Below are 12,864 nucleotides of genomic sequence, written 5' to 3' on the forward strand. Positions count from 1 at the left end.
TGCCATAAAAAAAGACATTTATATTAAAATAAATAAAAATCATAATTAATTTTAGAATTGAATTTATAATTGATTTTACAAGATTTATTAATTATTAATATCCAATAAAAATTATTTTGAGTTTTAAAAAAATCACATACTTGTACTTTACAATAGTAACTATTTCAATAAATTTTATATGTTGATTTTAAACTTTCAAAAGTATCATGGTCGTCAATATATTATATGATATTTATAGTAAAATTCACTGTAATGCAAACAAAAACTGAAAAACATCGTTAGTTCCAACAAAAATAATTGTAACAATAACAACAATTACTAGCACTATTACTCCTGGTTTATTATATACTTTCATTGATTCATGTATTATAAAAACAATACTAATTATAAATAATAATAGTAAATACCACGACATCAGCCAGCATCCAAGGGAGTTTATAATTATACATATTTACACTGAGCTTGGATTATGTTTTTAAAATTTAAGTTTTTAAATACATACATAGGCGCTGTGAAATACTCAAACGGATGCGACTTTGAATAAAACTTAAAAGGAAAAAGAATATGTAAACCGCGGTCCACCAAGACCGTTGAACGTGGAAAATTTCGCAGAAAAGCTGCCAGGTTCATCACATTCTCTCTCCACCGTCATATATTCTCCAACTGGTCCAAACATGGATGAGGAAATCCCTGACCCAGTTATTCTCTGGACATAACTCGGGACTCGGTAGACGAAAACAAGAGATTTCCGTCGCTAGTCTTGGTCTCAGCATGGGTGATCTCTTTTCTCTCTCATCTTTTTGGTTTGCAATCAACATCTGTTTTTGCGTTCTTTCGCAAGTTCCCGTCGGTGCAAATGGCGAAACTGACAATCTCACTCAACCTTCCTCTACGCCAATCAACTACGATCTCTACCATTCTAGGTGACTCCTTTTGAATCCTCGTGTCATTCCTGTACATCCTAATTTCCCGCACGGTTTATCCGTGCTTGTGCTTCGTCTTTTCTCCTGAATCTCTTATGTTGGCGTCGATTTGGAAGTTTCGAATTTCACAACTTTAAATTTTTATCCCAAAAGAAAAAACTGTAAATCTTACGTGAATCACAGAGATCGGTGATAAATTTTTTTATTCTTGTTTCCTCTTTTGGGTTTCAGGTTTCCTTATATAAAACTTATAATTTATAGCTTGAACATTTAAGGTTAGCTTTAGTTCACTATGTGGTGATATATGGAGAAGGAGGCTTTCTCGGATTTTCCTCTTTTAAGCTGACTTAATCTCTTTTTGTCTCGCTTTATGTAAAGTTTCTATCCTTCCCACATTCAGTATCTTGAATCATCTCATTGCGTGGTGGCTATCAAAGACGCAAAACAATATCCTTCAGCTCTGTTGTATAATGTATACTTCACCACTACGGTAGGTCTGCTTGGTTGTTAAGCAACCACAGGTTTGAAAGTAGGTGTAGGCATGTAGAAAGGATGAGAATGCTAAGGGGGGGGGGTTGTGAAATCAAGAAAGAAGACCAGTATTGATGATATTTGAATCAGAGATATGAGCTGATTGCATTAAGGTTAGATGATGGATGGTTATTGAAGATAATTTGTGGAGTGAGGGAAGCTAATGCTCTATTGTGTCATTTGGTGTTATTATATGTCCTATGTGCACACCCGTCACGTACTTTTTGGTAAGCTAGTCCGCTACCATCTCGCTGGATTAAATTTTTATAGGGTGCATATTCCTTATCTTTATTTGTTAGGTTCTCATTCGGCGTGAGAGCCTTCTGGATCCTTTCTAGTAGTTGCATATGTTACTCTAATACTTGGTCCATGCCATTCCCAGAGCCTTTTTTTTCTCTCATAAAAATAGATATTTTTTTCCTTGTTGAAGCACAAGATGGATAAAGACTTTAAAAATTTTAGAAATTGTACCCATTCTTCTAACATTTAAACTTCACCAAAATGTGCAGAAAAATATTGGAAGGATAAGAAAAACTGCACCAAGTCCAATAGGAGCTGCATAAACTATGAACAATGTCACTCCCTATAGCTCTTTTATTTTATATTATTTAAATTAATGTTCATTTGTTTCATGATCCCTTTGGTGGCATCTTGCAGTGGCGATTTGATGGAAGAGATTAAGGCTTTGGTCCATCGTCACCCAGATAAACTCACTGTGGGTTGCTGTAATGTATTTAGACTGTTATATGATGTCTAACTTGCTGATATCCAAATTCCGATCTTGATGTTCTGAAACAGATGGAGACGCATAAAGCTAGAAATAAGGGCTATAGTGCTGAGGTCACGGTTGTTACTTATTGCAAAGGCAAGAGAGAGAATCATGAGCGGTCTAAATTTAGGATCCTTATGGTAAGTTTTCTACATTAATAATATTATTAGCATAAAATTTTACTTGCAAGTCATTAAATCATGAATAATTGCATGTCAAGGCTCAGCCTTTTTCTCTACCATTGAATGGCTTAACGAGAGAGGGCGGGGGGGGGGGATGTTGTAATATTGTGATTGTAAAGAGTGAAGACAAAGTATCATGCTTTGAAAACTGTAATTTGACATGTAGTGGATAGTTATCTCAAATTGGTTATTCTGGTGTTTTTGACAGATGATTCCTTGTCTTCCAGAGTTTTGGGCAGCATGGAAGGGAGCTGATTACTTCAGAACTTGCTCTAAGGATTTTGTCAATTCTTAGTGAAGAACGATTTCTACCCAGCATGGATCAAGCTTCCTTGAATAGTACACTTGACAAGCTTGTAATAAAGGCAAGTCAAAATATTGCCAGAAATGCGATTGATTACTTTCAGATGCACATTAAGATAATAAATTACTGGGACAATTTTTAATTAACTTGGCTGTGAAACCTTTTCTAGGAGAGCTTGACCTGTTGTAATTGTGGTAATGGTTAGATATGGTTTCAAACTTCAAAGTCCCTAAAAGTGTGCCTTTGTGGGACTCCACATTATGGGAAGAAAAATTTTGGCAAAGAATTCTTCTGGCTGCTTTTTGCATTTTTTTATGTTGCACTTGAATGTTTTACAAAAGTCCTGATTACGTTCCAAAGCACTTGCTATGGCTGCCACTTTGTTCACTTAGTCTCTGATAAGAACAACTGTTGTTACAATGTCGTTCAGAAAATGTTCATTTGAAACATCATGTCTATTGCAACGCTAATATTGATCCTCCAGCCTCCATCAAGCCAATTCTTTCCAAATTTCCTTCACAGGCTATCATAGAGATTGAATTTACAAATATATTCCTCACTAAGATTTTAGGTAGCTTTGATCTAAATAGTGAAGTCATAGAGAATTGTCAGTATTTTTACCTTTGGAAATCATGACCCCATTATTATTTTTTATACTTATATATTGTTATGCTTAAGTATTTCTTGTGACAATTTTTGTTGAGTTTTTCCTGGTTAGCTTTCATTTTATCCCAAAGTTAATGAAGAAAAAAAATTGTCTGAGCTAGATATTTTTGTAATTAAATCGTAGGTTTTGTTTGTTCCATAACTAGTTTGGTAGAGAATGGTATCCCGAAATATTGTTGATGTCTTATTTTTTTTTTTATCAGGTGATTCCAATGGAAAACTTGAATGGCCGCAAACTTGTTGAATCAGGAGATCTCTGTGAGAGAAGAAATGGTCTGGCATTTGTTTTTAGCATCTTTAGTAGTATTAATTCACTAGATTCAATTGAAAAGCTTCAATCTGTACCATATGGCAGGCAGAGGAGTTGATCTCAACCGAAATTGGAGTGTAGATTGGGGCAAAAAAGAGAAGGTTAATCATTTTTCTCCCAATTCCTCATCAAAATTTTATCATTTAATTAATTTCATGGCACTTTTATAGTATATTTTTCACCTGCATCTTGTAAATTTATGGCTTGTGAATTCTGATACCGCATCTTGTGGCACATAGAAGTTTACCTGATGAAAATTTCTTATTTTTCTTGTTTCTCTTTCTCATTGTCATTACCTTAATCAATAGGATTATGATCCATATGAGGAGAATCCTGGAGCTTCTCCTTTTAGCGAGCCTGAAACTCAAATTGTTCGGAAGCTTGCCATATCATTTGATCCACACATATGGATTAATGTGCACTCTGGAATGGAGGTAATTTCTGTTCATGTCTTTGAAACGCATTAGATTTCAACTGGAATAAAAGTTGTGCCTTACACTCCATCAAGTTTTAATCTTTTTACTAGACTGAAAATTCTGAGTGAAATACAAAATATTGCATAATCTTCTTCGCTGTTAGTGAAGGAAGTTTAATCTAAATATTTATGATAGGCTTACACAATGGACAGTACGTTATTTAATAACTCTGTTATAGATTTACTGCACCAGTGCTTATTATTGTTGTTGCTTTATTGCTGCTGTTCATTTTAGGATATCAGATTGGTTATTGCCATTTGTTACTGAGACATCTATCTTAGGATGATCAAAAGCAGAACGGTAACAAGATATTTATACTGAACAATGTCCTCTAGTAGAATATGATTATATGAACACTACAAGTTCTATTATCATTCAGCAAACTAGGAGCCTCCCAAATATTTTTTTACCCCTCTTTTTCCTTTTCATTATGAGATCCCCATAGTCAAAACACTACAACTAACCCCTTCAAACCACAACACGTCCACTGACCCAAAATGCATAACTGTTCGAAAATAGGTAACTCTTTAACTGCTTCCCTGTTCTGCACCTATCTGTCTATCCTTTCTGAAATAGATTACCTTAATCTTGGGCCCATGATAGGACATGAACTGAAAGTGAAGATAGAAAAAGTTTTATTCAATGCTATATATTGGCTGTGGTAATGGTCAAGTTTAATAAGATGTGTTTTCTTTTATATTGTGCATGCATATGCATGTATGGTTAGGTTACATTGGTTATATTTCAGTTATTTCTTTCTTCGCTGTGTTAACTTACATAATTTCTCTCCCTCTTCAGGCTCTTTTTATGCCATACGATCATAAAAATACAACCCCTAATGGATTGCTGTCACAACGGATGAAGTTATTGCTTGAAGAAGTAAACCATCTTCATTGCCAAAATCGTTGCATGATTGGGTCCGGTGGTGGTTCTGTTGGGTTAGTTGAGTTTTATTGGAATAATATATGATAAGTACAGAAATTTAGCTTGATCAAAATATTGTGTTTAACATATCTGTTTTGTTTTCTGTCTTTGGTTCGCGCTTATTTTGGTGAATAATGAGTGGAGGAAAACTGACTATTGCATTTTTCTATATTTATGTAAATTATATTCTGTGTGTCGTTGTCCAATATAAAACCTAGGGTTTAGTCTTTGTTGAAAAATTGGCATCTATAATTAGTGGGTGCATAAGAGGTCTCCTAGGCCAAAATTGAATTAAGCATTGATAGAGTTACTTGATTGTTTTAGGCCTAGAACAAGGATTTGAGAATTTTTTTTTATTTGTTTTTTGGTAGACGAGAATTCAAGAATGTTACAAGTACGACATAGAACAAAATTTAGATGCAACTCTCGGGCATGGGGTCTGCAATCTCTTTACTATCTTGTCTGCTTCTTTTGAAGTTTGAGGGATTATTTGCAGATCCATTGGCTTTTGCATTTCTCCCTTTTATTATTTTGAATAACTTTATAGTAAACACCCTAGTTTTGTCCCACTAAATTTCGGGGAAAACATAAGGCCATATGAAAATGATGGGCATGGGCCTCGGTTGACTGATGTTAGGAAGACGCTCAAGAATTTAGAAAAGGGTAATTGAGGTATTTTGTGCTTGGATGTTAGAGAAAAGATAGAGCGTGGGTTGTAAAAGGGGTTGGTTAGAAGGGAGAGGCAGAAAAGATTCTAGTTGCTGTCTGGGAGAGCCTATGCCTCTCAAATGCATAGGAGAGGGTTGTTTTTCTGATGTGACTAGTGTATTCCTCCAATGGACCTACACTCTGGAGGTTTTTGTTGATTCAATAATACGTATTAGGAACTGATTCCATCAGAAAGCTGCAACGTGGTAGATACTTGGTAGTAGATAAAAGCTTGGGAGGCACTGGGTTTTCATTTTTGAAATGCATTTACCCCTTGTAAGTTGCAACTCATATGTAGTATCTTCGTTTCTAGCTAAACTTGTAGCAAAGAAGGGGAACGGGTGGAAGAATAAATGGAGAAGCAAATACTCCCGCATCCCGCGCCACTCCCCTAATAAGGTAAACAATAATTGACTGGTGAGATGTGGATATAGTGGGGGCAAATCAAAAGTGAGACTGAAAGCTTGAATGGGAAAGGGAAAAAAAGGGGGTGACTATTGGAAAAAATTCCTATGCCCTGGATAATCTTAAGTTAATGCTGGTAGGTCAGCACCATGTTTTTACAGAGCCAAAAGTTTCAGAATGTAAGCTGTAGATTTTAAAAATAATAAATACATATTCTACTGCAGTCCCTCAAGTTTGCTGATGCTGAGGCATCAGTTATTGCTTACAGTTCTACTATTTAATTGTCTCTCCTTCCTCAAGTAACTGCCTTGATGTGATAAGAGACCATCTCAGCTACCTATACTCACTCACAGTGGGAAAAAGAAACGGCCCAAGTTAAGATAGTGGGGAAGAGCATCTTGGTCAGCAACAAGGGTTGGTTATCACATGAACTAGTCAAATTTTGTCCATCATGTGTCAGCTAGTCCGGTACTTGACCTTTCTTTGTTGTGGCCCGGTTTGTGCTATGGTGTCAGTTATATCTTCCACAGTTATGTGAGTTCTGGGTTGCAATTTATACAGCAGGAGTTCGTTAGTGAGTCGTCTTGTTCCTCTGAATGTTCTTGTACTGGAGATACTCCATTCAGGGTCGTCAGAGTTAGTTAATGAAGTTTTTCAGATTCTGTAACTAAGTTTCCTCTAAAGCACTTGCTTTCCCTAACCTCAATCATAATGACAGGTATTTGGCTCATGGGACAGCGACAGATTTTATGCATGACATTGTGAGGGTCCCCATGGCTTTTACATTTGAGGTTTGTCCGCTGCAACCGTTCCTCCAAGTTTTAGTAAATCTTTGTTGTTTCTTACGTTTTTTTTTTTCCCTTTGGAGGGGCAGATATATGGAGACGGAACAGCCTCATCAAAAGACTGTTTTAGAATGTTTAATCCCACTGACGGCTTTAGCTACAGCGTAAGTTACGTGGCTTAGAACTTCTCAGAATTCTTTCTAAATTTTACTGTGCTTTCCTTGAACTTTTATCACAAGAGTTACATTTAATCGGAGCTTAAATAAATGGAGAAGGAAAGAATCGTTTTAAATATGTAAAAACTAACCCAAAAAAAAAAACTATGGCTCTAATTCTTTATGTTGTCAATTTGAATTTCAGAGAGTCCTCAATGATTGGTCAGCGGCATTCTTTACGATTTTCAAATTGGGGCCTTTCCGGCTCAGTGAAATCCATTCAAATGCATCCATATCCAAGTTGGATAAGTGGGTATCAATAGATGAATATTTAGATGGGTATTTGGTGGAGAGGAGAAATAGATATGACAAGAAAATGGAGGTGATTGAACTTGGAATGCAAGAGATAAGAACATATTTTAGGCTCTTCTTGTTATCTTCAGTTTTGCTAATGTTCATGTTCTGTTCCAGAATTTCAAAAAGCAAGTACAGTAGACCAATTGTTTCAGCTGCGCCCCTCTAAATTTATCATTTGTATGTAGGGCGCAGCTTGAACTGTATATCCAATTTTGAAAAACAATCGTCTGTATTACTAAGAAACATTTCATAATTTGATTCTTTATTGTCTCCAACCCAGGAATTGGTATAACAAAGGAATCGGTATAATGCCATGGATGTGATTGCTAGTCGTGCACAAATTGTGAAATTTAGTATTAGCGATGATTTTTGGTTTCTAAATGGACGGGATGTTTCAGCTCATGATACCACCACCAATGCAAAAAACAATAGTATTATACGTCATAACACTCAGAAGACTTTTATCCCAATTCCGAACACAGAAATATGCAAATGTAACATGGAAAGTTTACTTACATTGTAATAAATTTATAGTGTTGATAGCAAGAACTGAGGAGTACACCGGTTTCTAATTCGTTGCCGCAGTTATCATAAAAACCTAGGGATCTATCGTTCATGTTTCATTTCAAGGAGTAGGATGGAGGAAAAGTGCAGCCGAGGACTTCCTCTCTTGGCATTTTGACTGAACTTCGCACTTCGGCAACGTTGCCTTTATTGCAGAGTATGAGCCATGTCGACAACGCCCTCTGTGCCCCCGAAAGAAAAAACAAGGAGGAATTTTTAGGCAAGACACGACAATAAAAATTCATAATATTTTGTACTTCGTAACCAAATAACTTCCCAAAATAAACCTGAAAATCCAAGAAAAATTACTAGTGCAGAATTTCTAAATTAGTACAACAGGTTTGTTAATTTCAACGGTTAACTCATACCCTGATTGATTTTTAGGATTCGAAGTGCAATAAACCTGAAAATTTAGGATCAAGTTGTTAATTCAGTCATTTCCAATCCATATTTTTTCCGAACTCAATACTCCATGAGAGAGGTTGGGAGCGACAGAGACACAGACAGACACAAGTCACCATTCTAATGTCTCAAAATTATCCGCCATGGGACTTACTGCCACTTTCCATAAAAGCCATCACACAATCACAACTGGTTATAACAGCAAGAGTATTTCCTTGACTTTAGAAAACGTGCTTTGAGTTGACAAAACGAATAAACTAGAGAAGAACGGCTAGGTCTAAGCACTAAATCAAGAAATACAGAAAATCTGCATATAATTGAAAATGAGAGCCACGGGGAAAAGCCGATATTTTTCAATGATTACAACATCAATTTCCTTGAAAAAGACTTATCAAGCTTTCACTATAATGTGTGATTTCATGGTTGAGCATACAAATCATGCAAAATATCAAATGTCCAAGCGGATGATTCCCTTAAGCTAAAACCGTATTAACTACATGCACAGCATGTAGCCGCAAGCAGAGAGGATGGAAGTCAGCACTAACCTCAGAATGATGTGACAAAGCAGAACAAGTGAGCAAAATCTACTATACTCTGGCTGTATGTATATGTTTCATCGCTATGATTTCAGTGTTTGCTTCATGTATTTAAGGGCAGATCGCAGCATTCCTCTAGCTTTTCTATCTGGATTGCACCCGGACATTGTCATTTCTTCATACACGGCAGGAACCTAAAACCCAAACAATGAAACATATTTGAGAAATTAAATTGGTCAGCTACTGGGGCACAAAGATGCTTATAAAAAGCATGCACTTTTCAGCGTTCTATTTCTTTTCTTTTATGAAAAATCACCCTCTCATCCATATTACGATAACATGTCACAAAAGATGCTTATGTGTCAAAGGACAAAAGGACAAAAAGGACAAAAGAGTAGATTCAACATAGATTGCAGAGTTGAAACTTGAAAGTTTGTTACTTTGGTAAATAAGTTTACTAGTAGGTTGACAACTCATAGGGATTACAATATCTTTACACATGAAATGTAAAAAGATGCCCGCGATAAAACAAACAAGGGCAACATTCATTAATGATATGCCAGAACAAACAAAATTAATAGTGTCATAGAAGAGAGGCCAAATGATCATGCCATGATGTACCTTGTGGAACTTGTCAGCACGAATCAAAGCTTTCATAAGTGTAGTATATGTAACCACATCAGGTCGCAAGTTCTGCAGTTCATATCAACAAAAGGATGAGTAGAGTAGCATGAATGATTATATATGAACAAGCCAAAACATTGCAATTTTGAACGCCTTAAGAACACTTTAGGCCAGACGGAGAAGGAAAATTAAAATATAAAATCAACACACATTTTCTTTCATGTATTGTAGTACAGCAAAGGCTTCGGCATCCCTTCTATCTTCACCAAATGCATTAATCAATGAATTGAGAGCTAAAAGACTGGGTGCTAATCCCTCTGCCGTCATCACCCTGAATGCATTAACTGCTAGTTCAGACAAACCCTGCATATCATGGAAATTGTTGCTTAATGTATGCAACATACAGAGTAACAAAGAAATGAAATGGTAAAACTTTTAGTGTCAATGATAGCATACCCTCTGCGCATAAGCGTTGATTAAGGCATTATACATGGTTGCAGTTGGTTTGAACCCTGAAGATTTCATGACCTTTATACAGTCTATTGCGTCACTAAATCTTCCTGACTTCCCATATATATCAACGAGGGTAGTGTATGTTACTACATTGGGCAGAATTCCCTGACTCTGCATTCTGTCCAGTAAGTTACCTACTTGGTCCCATCTCTCCTGTTGCCCCATGGAATTAATCATGATGTTATAAGTCATGACGCAGGGCAAGTAACCACTCTCCTGCATTTCCCTGAACAGCAACTCTGCTTTATCATGGCGCCCCGCCTTGCAATGACAATCTATCAGCGTATTCCATGTAACAGTGTCAGGTTGAATCCCCTCTGACATCATCTGTTCAAAGGTTGTAATTGCGTGATCCAGACAATTATATTTCCCAAAAGTATCGATCATCACATTGTAAAAATGCCTATCAGGTTGTATTCCACTGTTCTTCATCTCTCTCAGGACTTGAAATGATTTTTGCCACTCCCCTTTGTCACGATAACCTGCTAAAATCCTACTATAAATGTAGGAATTGGGCTCTAAATTGCTGGATTTCATTTCTTTCAACACAATTCTAGCACTTTCCCATCTGCCTGCATGAACATATGCATCAATTAAAAGGCTGTACGTACGCTCGTCTGGCCGAATTCCACCCTTCTCCATTTCAGATACGATGAATTCTGCATCTTTCAAGCAACCAGTTTTCACGTATCCTTTTAGAAGTGCATTGTACGCCCGTGTTCTAGGTTCCAAACCACTCTCTTTAATTTCCTCGAAGAGAGCTTCGGCTTCCTCCGTTCTGCCCAAATTTCCGAGTGCTAATATAACAGCATTAAGAGTTGCGGATTTGGCGCTTAAGCCATTACCCTGAGCCATAGCTAGAAAGTGCATGGCCAAGGTAGGATCCCCAGCTTTTGAGAAACCCAGGATTATATCATTCAGAAGATGTCCGTCAAGCTCAACACTATCGCTTTCAATCTCCCTATAAAGCTTCTGCAATATGGGGGAATCTATTCGGTTGGAGCGAATGAGAGACTGAATTATGGAACTGTAATTCACAGAATCTGGTTGGTAACCATCGGCACGCATCCTGGACATCAAATTGAGAGCCTTTTCAAGGTCACAGTTTCGCGCACAAGCAGCAATTAAGGCATTGTAGGTCAAAGGGGTGAGAGATTGCCTCTGAGAAAGCAGGAAGGCCTCGTAAAGCTTCTCGGATCGGCCGAGCGCGTGAATAAGAATGGAATAAAGAAGCTCGTAGGAGTAGCAGAGGTTGTGCTTGTGGAGCCAGGATACAAGAGCACATGCTAATCCGATAGAGGAGGAGGAGGAACATAGAGATTTGAGGATTGAGCGCCAGAGTGGAGCTGGAACCGCCCGGTAAGATTGAGCGAGTTGGAACTCAGTCGGGTCAAGTGACGTGGGAGTAGAGCCCTCCAAGTCAGAGGACGAACTGGAGAGAAAACGAAGGAGAGGCGTGAAGTCATAGCGGTGGTTGTGAAGGGAATAAAGCTCGTTTGGATGGCCCTCCTTCGCCGTCCTCGACGGCGAGAAGGAGAGTTCGCTAGAAATGCTTATGGTATCCGCGGGGGCGGAATTCACGGCCGACAGCCGTGGCTGACGGTGGATCGGAAAATAATTGATAGGAAACGTTGAAAACCGAGCCGTCAGGTGCGGTGGTAAAACTAGCATTTCTTTGTAGCAAGGTAGTCCAGTCGCGGACAGTGATACAGCCTCTCAAGGGTTTGAGGACTCTCGTTGATGTTGCTAATTCTCCAAATGTTTATGATGGGGTCTTGGGGATGTCATCACAGGTGAGAAAGGTGCGATATTTGCAGTCGCGACCGAGGAAGCTTTGGCACCGAACGAGTCATCCGCTATAAAGATGGCTATGTGGCACTTCGTTGGCAAGAAGACTAGAAGGGCATTATAAATTACAAGATTAGGGGCGGAAAAATGAGTTGAGTCCGTCGGGTTAGTTCGTTTAAGCCCGTATAAGAGTAGGGTCGGATTTGTAAACAGAACTGTAAAATGGTAAATCGGGCTTAAACGGGCCGACCCATTTAAGCCCGTTTAATTTAGGGCTTAAAAGGGTCAGCCCTGCAGGGCTGAGGGCCAGCCCATTTAAGCTCGTATATGTATTTTTTTAATTAATTCTCATAATTTTCACCCTTTTTAGATTTAAAAAAAAATTAAACTAAATCTTACTACACATCACATATTAGCCCATATTTACTGAGGATGGAAGGCAAAAAAAAAGAAGGAAAAATAGCAATGAAGAATCACTGATCAAAAATTATATCAATCAAGGATCACTTGTTATCAAAATTCGAGTAGATACTTGTGGATTTGAGTTAACCTTTATTAATAAGTATTCATTTAGATTTTAATAATAACTCATTTTAAATTAACAATAGTTCATTATAGCTTGTTTTTCATTCAGGTTTTGACAACAATTGATTCTTAATTGATATTAATTTCATAGAGAAATCCTTGGCTACTATTTTCTAAAAAAAATACAACCTTAAATCCCCTAATTCATTTAGATCCATTATAATGATTCATTCAGTTCAACATTTACTCTTCTAATTTTGATTGGGTGTTTGTCGGCTCAGCCGATCCATTACTTATTACATTGCTATTATTTTATTTGTGTTTTTAGTTCATTTAGACGTTATTTAGTTAGTTTTTTTTTGTACCTTTCTTGATTGAGTATTATATTAAAATGAAGTAATTTTTTATTTGATTAAA

At 37.2% G+C, this 12,864-nt stretch overlaps 2 protein-coding genes across 4 annotated transcripts; one reads left to right on the top strand and one right to left on the bottom strand.

Moving 5' to 3' along the window:
* The first annotated feature begins 589 nt into the window (after nucleotides 1–589).
* Nucleotides 590–7,770, top strand: LOC129317766 (uncharacterized). Of its 3 annotated transcripts, none has more exons than XM_054962137.1 (12): nucleotides 807–923; nucleotides 1,964–2,029; nucleotides 2,112–2,169; nucleotides 2,253–2,363; nucleotides 2,633–2,770; nucleotides 3,579–3,648; nucleotides 3,731–3,786; nucleotides 3,994–4,119; nucleotides 4,960–5,099; nucleotides 6,917–6,989; nucleotides 7,073–7,147; nucleotides 7,344–7,770. In XM_054962137.1, the coding sequence occupies exons 3-12, from the start codon at nucleotides 2,122–2,124 to the stop codon at nucleotides 7,659–7,661; spliced, it is 1,155 nt and encodes a 384-aa protein (XP_054818112.1). In that variant the 5' UTR covers nucleotides 807–923; nucleotides 1,964–2,029; nucleotides 2,112–2,121; the 3' UTR covers nucleotides 7,662–7,770. The 3 variants fall into 3 exon arrangements, with proteins under 3 accessions (XP_054818110.1, XP_054818112.1, XP_054818111.1); XM_054962136.1 differs by lacking the exon at nucleotides 1,964–2,029 and adding an exon at nucleotides 1,155–1,681 and having other exon boundaries at nucleotides 907–923; XM_054962135.1 differs by lacking the exon at nucleotides 1,964–2,029 and having other exon boundaries at nucleotides 590–923.
* A 142-nt stretch (nucleotides 7,771–7,912) lies between these two features.
* LOC129317765 (pentatricopeptide repeat-containing protein At5g42310, chloroplastic) lies at nucleotides 7,913–12,028 on the bottom strand. Its single transcript, XM_054962134.1, has 5 exons — nucleotides 10,078–12,028; nucleotides 9,832–9,984; nucleotides 9,619–9,690; nucleotides 9,007–9,191; nucleotides 7,913–8,241 (listed from the first exon to the last, which is right to left on the bottom strand). The coding sequence occupies exons 1-4, from the start codon at nucleotides 11,803–11,805 to the stop codon at nucleotides 9,081–9,083; spliced, it is 2,064 nt and encodes a 687-aa protein (XP_054818109.1). The 5' UTR covers nucleotides 11,806–12,028; the 3' UTR covers nucleotides 7,913–8,241; nucleotides 9,007–9,080.
* Nucleotides 12,029–12,864: the final 836 nt, after the last annotated feature.

Source organism: Prosopis cineraria, unplaced genomic scaffold, assembly GCF_029017545.1.
Source record: "Prosopis cineraria cultivar Desert tree isolate PC_DT_omini unplaced genomic scaffold, ASM2901754v1 PC8, whole genome shotgun sequence".
NCBI lineage: Eukaryota > Viridiplantae > Streptophyta > Magnoliopsida > Fabales > Fabaceae > Prosopis > Prosopis cineraria.